General features: G+C 42.7%; 1 protein-coding gene across 2 annotated transcripts; it reads left to right on the forward strand.

Moving 5' to 3' along the window:
* Positions 1 to 1,743: 1,743 nt before the first annotated feature.
* Positions 1,744 to 7,154, forward strand: LOC139395898 (C-X-C chemokine receptor type 3-2-like). Of its 2 annotated transcripts, none has more exons than XM_071143209.1 (2): positions 1,744 to 1,991; positions 4,201 to 7,154. In XM_071143209.1, the coding sequence occupies exon 2, from the start codon at positions 4,282 to 4,284 to the stop codon at positions 5,314 to 5,316; it is 1,035 nt and encodes a 344-aa protein (XP_070999310.1). In that variant the 5' UTR covers positions 1,744 to 1,991; positions 4,201 to 4,281; the 3' UTR covers positions 5,317 to 7,154. The 2 variants fall into 2 exon arrangements, with proteins under 2 accessions (XP_070999310.1, XP_070999309.1); XM_071143208.1 differs by having other exon boundaries at positions 1,744 to 1,874.
* The last annotated feature ends 2,134 nt before the right edge of the window (positions 7,155 to 9,288 follow it).

A 9,288-nucleotide genomic window follows, 5' to 3' on the forward strand; every position in this document is an offset into this window, starting at 1 on the left:
AACAGAAATATCACATTTACATAAGGATTCAGACCCTTTATTGAGTACTTTGTTGAAGCACCTTTGGCAGCGATTACAGCCTTGAGTCTTCTTGGGTATGACACTACAAGCTTGGCACACATGTATTTGGGGAGTGTCTTCCATTCTTCTCTGCAGATCCTTTCAAGCTCTGACAGGTTGGATGGGGAGCATCGCTGCATAGCTATTTTCAGGTCTCTCTAGAGATGTTTGATCGGGTTCATGTCCGGGCTCTGGCTGGGCCACTCATGGACATTCAGACTTGTCCTGAAGCCACTCATGCAATGTCTTGGCTATTTGCTTAGGGTCGTTGTCCTGTTGGAAGGTAAACCTTCGCCCCAGTCTGAGGTCCTAAGAGCTCTGGACCAGGTTTTCATTAAGGATATCTTTGTACTTTGCTCCATTCATCTTTCCCTCATACCTGACTAGTCTCCCAGTCCCTGCCACTGAAAACAATCTCCACAGCATGATGCTGCCACCACCATGCTTCACCGTAGGGATGGTGACAGGTTTCATTCAGATGTGACACATGACATTCAGGCCAAAGAGTTCAATCTTGGTTTCATCAGACCAGATAATCTTGTTTCTCTTGGTCTGATTCCTTTAGATGCCATTTGTCAAACTCCAAGCGGGCTGTCATCTACCTTTTACTGAGGAGTGGCTTCCGTCTGGCCACTTTACCATAAAGGCCTGATTGGTAGAGTACTGCATTCTATGTTTTGTGTTTCTAGGTTGGTTTTCTGTGTTCGGCCTAGTATGGTTCTCAATCAGAGGCAGAACAGGTGTCGTTAGTTGTCTCTGATTGAGAATCATACATAGGTAGCCTGGGTTTCACTGTTGTTTTGTGGGTGATTGTTTCCGTGTCTGTGTTTGTTCGCCACACGGTTCTGTTTCGGTTTTGTTCACGTTTATTGTTTTGTATTTCATTGAGTGTTCAGTTTATGTTTTTTAAATAAACAACCATGGACACTTACCACGCCACATCTTGGTCCGATCCTTGCTACACCTCTTCAGACAAAGAGGAGGAAAACCTTTACAGTTCCAAACTTCTTCCATTTAAGAATGACGGAGGCCATTGTGTTCTTGGGGACCTTCAATGCTGCAGACAGTTTTTGGTACCCATCCCCAGATCTGTGCCTCGACACAATCCTGTCTCAGAGCTCTGCGGACAATTTCTTCGACCTTATGGCTTGGATTTTGCTCTGACATACATTGTCAACTGTGGAACCTTAATATGGACAGGTGTGTGCCTTTCCAAATCATATCCAATCAATCGAATTTACCACAGGTGGTCCAGTTGTAGAAACATCTCAAGTATGATCAATGGAAACAGGATGCACCTGAGCTCAATTTTGAGTCACATAGAAAATAGTCTGAATACTTATGTAAATCATGTATTTCTGTTTTTTAGTTTTAATAACTTAACAAAATGTTTTAAAAAGTTATGGGGTCTGAATACTTTCCGAAGGCACTGTGTGTACTGTACATGGCAATGTACTACATATCGCCAATATAAGCCAGGAATAACAGCTAGAGAGAGTGCATAACTAGAAAAACATGTCTGTCTGTCTCTGAGTAAGCCACATACATTTTTTAAAACTTTATGTCACAATCCCCTTTGGACAGTCACCGGTTCCTAACAGCTGTCTTTGAATAGGTATGCTTGGCCTAAAATATGAGAGGATTCAGTTCCTGAATTACTAGCTTCTCCTTTTTATTTGGTTCAGAGTGGCAAAAGAAGAGAGGAACGCGGGTGAGACTACGAGAAGAGTGTCCTGAGTCTGTGAAGGTGTTTCAGGTGTTCCGCTGTTTTGTTGGTAACAATGGATCACGTCAAGGCAACCACAGATTACTATGTGAGTAACGGTCTTGTTATGCCACATACTGATGAATGTAGTTCTTTATGACTACAAGAGCAATAGATGCTGCAATAAATAATTGGGAGTAGCAGACTAAAAAAAATTATTAGCCAGGTAAGTCAAATAAGAAATTATATATTTATAACATGGTTGGTCAAGAAATGAACAGAATAAAACTAAATATGTATGAGACAATGTATAACAATCTGTACATTAAAACTTGTATTTTAAAACAATGGTTAGAGAATCTGAAGCCACTTAAATATTGTTCAAAATCATAGAAGCTACAAGTGTATGATCTTAATTTGATCATGCTTTTGTTGCTGAGAATTTTCCTGCACCACAGGAAATGCAGATAAGCTTTGTAATTTACATAATTTCACTGAAAACTTACACACGGTTATATTGACATTACTTTTCATGTAGACTACTTTTGTCCAGCTAATATTCTAACCACCAATCAAGCACCATTATGGACTAAATGTTCATATCCTGTGGCTTCAGGACTATTTTGCTGTGACTATATACAGTGGGGCAAAAAAGTATTTAGTCAGCCACCAATTGTGCAAGTTCTCCCACTTAAAAAGATGAGGCCTGTAATTTTCATCATAGGTACACTTCAACTATGACAGACAAAATGAGAAAAAAAATCCAGAAAATCACATTGTAGGATTTTTAATTAATTTATTTGCAAATTATGGTGGAAAATAAGTATTTGGTCACCTACAAACAAGCAAGATTTCTGGCTCTCACAGACCTGTAACTTCTTCTTTAAGAGGCTCCTCTGTCCTCCACTCGTTACCTGTATTAATGGCACCTGTTTGAACTTGTTATCAGTATAAAAGACACCTGTCCACAACCTCAAACAGTCACACTCCAAACTCCACTATGGCCAAGACCAAAGAGCTGTCAAAGGACACCAGAAACAAAATTGTAGGCCTGCACCAGGCTGGGAAGACTGAATCTGCAATAGGTAAGCAGCTTGGTTTGAAGAAATCAACTGTGGGATCAATTATTAGGAAATGGAAGACATACAAGACCACTGATAATCTCCCTCGGTCTGGGGCTCCACGCAAGATCTCACCCCGTGGGCTCAAAATGATCACAAGACCTAGTGAATGACCTGCAGAGAGCTGGGACCAAAGTAACTAAGCCTACCATCACTAACACACTACGCCGCCAGGGACTCAAATACTGCAGTGCCAGACGTGTCCCCCTGCTTAAGCCAGTACATGTCCAGGCCCGTCTGAAGTTTGCTAGAGAGCATTTGGATGATCCAGAAGAAGATTGGGAGAATGTCATATGGTCAGATGAAACCAAAATATAACTTTTTGGTAAAAACTCAACTTGTCGTGTTTGGAGGGCAAAGAATGCTGAGTTGCATCCAAAGAACACCATACCTACTGTGAAGCATGGGGGTGGAAACATCATGCTTTGTGACTGTTTTTCTGCAAAGGGACCAGGACGACTGATCCGTGTAAAGGAAAGAATGAATGGGGCCATGTATCGTGAGATTTTGAGTGAAAGCAAGGGCATTGAAGATGAAACGTGGCTGGGTCTTTCAGCATGACAATGATCCCAAACACACCGCCCGGGCAACAAAGGAGTGGCCTCGTAAGAAGTATTTCAAGGTCCTGGAGTGGCCTAGCCAGTCTCCAGATCTCAACCCCATAGAAAATCTTTGGAGGGAGTTGAAAGTCTGTGTTGCCCAGCAACAGCTTAAAAACATCACTGCTCTAGAGGATATCTGCATGGAGGAATGGGCCAAAATACCAGCAACAGTGTGTGAAAATCTTGTCAAACGTTTTCTGTAAGTCTTCATTGAGAAACTTTTGTTATTGACCAAATACTTATTTTCCACCATAATTTGCAAATAAATTCATAAAAAATGATTTTTTCTAATTTTGTCTGTCATAGTTGAAGTGTACCTATGATGAAAATTACAGGCCTCTCTCATCTTTTTAAGTGGGAGAACTTGCACAATTGGTGGCTGACTAAATACTTTTTTGCCCCACTGTAGGTCAAATTAAGTGTATTGTGTATTATATGTAATAGGTACACACATCTGTATGAATATAGCACTGCATCATCTTGAGTTTAGTCAGAGATACAAATGCGCTCTGTCCTATGAGGAAAATCCAGGGCCTGTATCCATAAAGTGTCTCAGAGTAGCAGTGCTGATCTAGGGTCAGTTTTACCTTTTTGATCATAATGAACCAGATTATATGGCAGGGGGAATGCTTCATGCATACGGACCCAGAACATTGTTGTAGTTAGCTAATTTTCCTTCCTCAAACTCTCTTTTCCTCTCTTATGTCTCCAGATTTATGAAGACAACTACAGCTTTTCACCAGAAACAGGCAGTAGCCAATCCAGTGGCGTGCCCTGCAACCAGGATGGCATCATGGACTTCACCCGGAGCTACTCCCCTGTGGTCTACAGCCTGGTGTTTGTGCTGGCGCTGGTGGGTAACATCCTGGTGCTGTGTGTGCTGATGCGCTACCGCACCTCTCAGACAGGCGGGGCCTGCTCCTTCTCCCTCACCGACACCTTCCTGCTCCACCTGGCCGTGTCCGACCTCCTGCTGGCCCTCACGCTGCCCCTGTTCGCCGTCCAGTGGTCCCACCTGTGGCTGTTCGGTGTGGCCGCCTGCAAGATTTCCGGAGCCCTGTTCTCTCTGAACCGCTACAGCGGCATCCTGTTCCTGGCCTGCATCAGCTTCGACCGCTACCTAGCCATCGTCCACGCCGTCAGCACCAGCTGGAAACGCAACACCTGCCATGCCCAGATTGCCTGTGCCCTCATCTGGACAGTGTGCTTTGGCCTGAGTGGGGTGGACATCGCCTTTAGACAGGTGGTGGAGGTGGAAGTGGGGCGCTCGGGGGATCATCAGGGCCTGCTGGTGTGCCAGACGGTGTTCCCCCACAGCTCAGTGCAGTGGCAGGTGGGGATGCCGCTAGTCAACTTGGTGCTGGGTTTTGGGCTGCCCCTGCTGGTCATGCTCTACTGCTACATCCGTATCTTCCGCTCCCTTTGCAACGCCTCGCGCCGCCAGAAGAGGAAGTCCCTTCACCTCATCGTCTCCCTGGTGTCCATGTTTGTGCTCTGCTGGGCACCCTACAACTCCTTCCAATTGGCCGAAAGCCTGAAGAAGCTGGGCGTAATTAGTGGAGGCTGCCAGTTTGGCCGCACGGTGGACATCGGGATCCTGGTGTCTGAGAGCATGGGGCTGTCACACTGTGCCCTGAACCCGCTGCTGTATGGCTTTGTGGGGGTGAAGTTTAGGAGGGAGCTGACCAGAATGTGTAAGGGTCTGCTGGGACAGAGGTTCTATCCAGGGATGGACAGATGGGGAGGACAGAGGAAACTTCGGAGGACCACTGGGTCCTTCAGCTCAGTAGAGAGCGAGAACACCTCCCACTTCTCTGTCATGGCGTGAGCCAGCCACGTGCACAGAGAGGGGTCTACCTGTACCCGAGCACCTTTTTGTTGTTGTTCTGAACCCACAAGTCATCGTAAAGTCGTCAAGTTCACCACCCCCAACCCCCCATCCCATTGGTCTGCCCTGTACAGAGCTTGCGTGTGCCTGGTATCCAAACATGCATGGCTTGGGATGCAGTCACCAGTCGAGTCTGTGTAGCAAGCTACCTAGTTTAAATATCAACAGTACTGCCACAGCAGCATAACATTTGATCTACATCATCATCAATATTTTGTTTGGTCTACATAGCCTACGCGCAGCAGAGAGGCAGAAGGCCGAGAGGAGCAGCTGCATTCAGGCTGTACGACCCTCTACGACCCTCTGACCCAACTCCATCCCTTCATCCCTTCGGGTGTTGCACATGTGTGTCAGGGCAGCAGCAACACAGGTAGTCTGGACTTTAGCTAGCCACCATATACTAAAATATCCACACAGGCCACCAGCCAGCCATATACCGTAGCATGAGTTAGAAGAGTATGAATATTATAGTATATAATGAAGTTATTATTTAAGAGCATTGAAGAGAAATCACAAAAAATGCTAGTTAACTATCAGGTTTACATCAATCATCAACACAATGATCAGCTGATAGCCTATCGTCTTTACCCAATGTCAATCATGTGTTTAGGAGGCACTGTAACTAGCGTGCTTACAATTTGAGTGAGTGTGTTGTTGCAGAAATAAAGTTTTTTTTTTTTTTTTTTATCTCTACAAAGGCAGGTAGTATGTTATGTATTTAGAGATGTACTTTTTTTAAGGTGGTTGTCACTAGTTATCACAGCCAAAAAGGCTAAATTGGCTCTAATGTAAAAATGTATGAAAACAAAAAATAACTTTTTGGTCTTAATTTAAGGTTAGGGTTAAGCATAAGGTTAAAAGTGTGGTTAGGGGTAAGGTTAGGTTTAAAATCAGATTTGAAGAAGGGGAGAAAGAGGGGAATGTGGAGACTGACATAAAAAGAGAGAGGAAGAGAGAATACAAGACAAAAGGGGGACAGGGAGTCATGAAAAGACGGAACAGAAATTGGAATGATTGTGAAACTGACAAAATGGGGAAGAAATACAGATGTGCGCATTGTGTCAAAGTGAGGAAAAAACGTATGTTATTTTGTTGTGATTCATTCCTCTGGTGCTTCCTGATAGTTGCCTGGCTCAAAATGATGGTGCTTTTAAAGACCACACCTTCTCAGGACGGGGAATTTTTCATATAGTAGCCTACTTTCGCTATCTTCTTGTAAATACAATTTTGGGGTCATTTTTGTTCATGAGATTCTAGAGTCCATTCAATCGCATAGCCTACCATGTTAACCCCATCTGCCTCTAGTGTTTGGCTTTATGATAAAGTGATGACTATAATTTCAAGGAACTGCTAAATAGATTTTTTTAAATGTTTGATACCCACTCCCTCAAAAGGGCCAAGTCATGTGTTACTCATATATTGCCTTGTAGTTTTGAAGGCAGCAAATACTTATACATTTCAAATCCTCGCAGCAATAATTTTTTCTTTGGTTGATTGCTTCATTTTGTCACTTGCTGAAGAGGGGAAACAAAGGTGTAAAGTCGTGACAGACATGCAGCTTTACCTATGGCAAACTGTCCACGTGTCCTTTGGTACCAGACTGTTGTTCAACATTTGCTAATTTACCTATTTAGATGAGATTGTTATCAATCAGTCAGCACAACAGATATGTACATAGGATTGTATGCATGTATTTCTATGTTGTAGAAATTTGAGAAAATAGAATAAAACATTGGGGGAAATGTAATTTTCATATCAATAAATAAATGATATGCAAATATCTTGTTACATCTCTAGATATTTTTGGCTATACAACATTTCAAGGTTAATTTACCTGCATTAATGTAGCAAGTTGTATCAGGAAACATTCCAGTAGTACTTACCAAAAAAGGCCAATCTCGCCATCTGGTGGACAACATATAAAACAATTTATGTTATATTTCTTTCCTTATCCTCTTAATCTGTAGGATACATTATCTCTACTTCGAAACAACATGGCAGGTGAAAACAAATTCCCAGGCCATTTAACCTCAGAGCATTTCGTATTATTCTGTATGTAAATCCGAGACACTCCAAGATATGTTGTGTTTGGTATGGGTACCAGTGGAGGCCCCTCAGAGGAGCAAAGGGAGGACCATCCTCCTCAGTGAATTTCATACAAATAAAACATTTTAGAAGTGATTATTTTCAGATAAAACTATACTAAATATATTCACATGCACTCTGTAGGGTAGCACCATCGTGCAGCCGGAGGATAGCTAGCTTCCATCCTCCTCTGGGTACATTGATTTCAATACAAAACCTAGGAGGCTCATTGTTCTTACCCTCTTCCATAGACTTACACAGTAATCATGACAACTTCCGGAGGACATCCTCCACTCTATCAGATCTATTGTTGCATGAACTGACATGTTGTCCACCCAATCAAAGGATCAGATAATGAATCTAGTACAGAAGGCATAAGCTACAGCTAGCTAGCACTGCAGTGCATATAATGTGGTTAGTAGTTGACTCAAAGAGAGAGTAAGACAATAGTTTCACAGTTTTGAACAAATTAATTTCTTCCAAAATGAAGGAGAAACAAGAGAAAGATAGAGATTTCCAGATTTTTTTTTATCACTTTCGGTTTCACTTACTTAGCTAGCAAATGCAGCGAGCTAGTTTAGCCTACTGAAACACCCTGCTCAAATAGAGGGATGCTATGTTAGCTAGCTGGCGATGACTATCCAACACAACACTGGAACTCTTCCAAGTCAAGGTAAGCTTTTGGTTTTACTAATTTATTGCCACCAGGGCTCGCTGAGGTAACTGCTACACTGCTTACTGACTGTATGATTGTAGCAGGTTAACATGTTAGTTCTAGTATTAGCTATGCTGACTATGACGTTATTTTAGCCAATATGGTGACAACGATGTAGGGGTTATGATATGGTTTTGCTTGTAAAGGTTTTTTCGCCTGGTCACATACAGCCGATGTGTAGTGCAGTGAAGTCCACAAGGGAAGGGAAACGGTGAGTGGAGGGGGATGCGAAAAGGAAAACAGTGGCTGCTATAAAAGTGAATCATCTCGGGGTGTATTCATTCTGCCGATTCTGTGGAAAATAAGTTTCTTAAACGGAAGCAAAAGGAACAAAACGGGGATAAACATACCTGAATTTGTCTAATATCAACTTGTATTTGCAACTGTTGGACTAATGATTAGACCCTAGATCAGCTAGATGCAGGCAAGAAGAGTGTGCAAGGCGATATTGAATGTGTCACCGTCTGTCCATGTGTCACTGTCTGTCACCCAAAAACATGATCTCGGCCTGTGTGCACCTACGTTGTAAACTTTCATTCATAGGCTAGGTTGTAGCAACCTCATGATGTGTATAGGGAAAATTAGAGAATCATGTAGTAGCCTAAACCTATCACTGTCACATTGAACTGGATGAAAGGAATATGAATGACAGTCATCCAATGTACTGTAATAGAAATAAGCTATTCTCATGAAAAGTCTAAATTGTCCTCCCTCATCTTCAACGGCACCGACCGCAACTGATGGGTACATAAGACAGATGGTTACTTAAGGGTGGTTGGTCAGGGTGGATGGGTGCGCGAGTTTGAAACTCATCAGAGACAACTTAGTATTTTAGTTCATTAGCAACTTTTCAACTACATACTACTTTTTAGCTACTTTGCAACTATGTATAATGCAAATGTCTAGCAACCAAAGGTTGCGAGTTTGTATCTCACCACAGCCAACTTTGGCATTTTAGCTAATTAGCAACTTTTCAACTACTTACTACTTTGTAGCACTTTTGCAACTACTTTGCATGCTAGCTAACCATTACCCTAACCCTAACCTTAACCCTTTAACCTAACCTAGAGGTGGCAGGTAGCCTAGTGGTTAAAGGAATATAGAGTCTTGGG

Source organism: Oncorhynchus clarkii, unplaced genomic scaffold, assembly GCF_045791955.1.
Source record: "Oncorhynchus clarkii lewisi isolate Uvic-CL-2024 unplaced genomic scaffold, UVic_Ocla_1.0 unplaced_contig_327_pilon_pilon, whole genome shotgun sequence".
NCBI classification, from domain to species: Eukaryota; Metazoa; Chordata; class Actinopteri; order Salmoniformes; family Salmonidae; genus Oncorhynchus; species Oncorhynchus clarkii.

Excerpts from the sequence above, each read along its gene's own strand:
- LOC139395898 (XM_071143208.1), top strand. The coding sequence starts at position 1,842 with ATGGATCACGTCAAGGCAACCACAGATTACTAT. Across the intron at positions 1,875-4,200 it reads AGGCAACCACAGATTACTAT|ATTTATGAAGACAACTACAG; the intron begins GTGAGTAACGGT and ends TTATGTCTCCAG.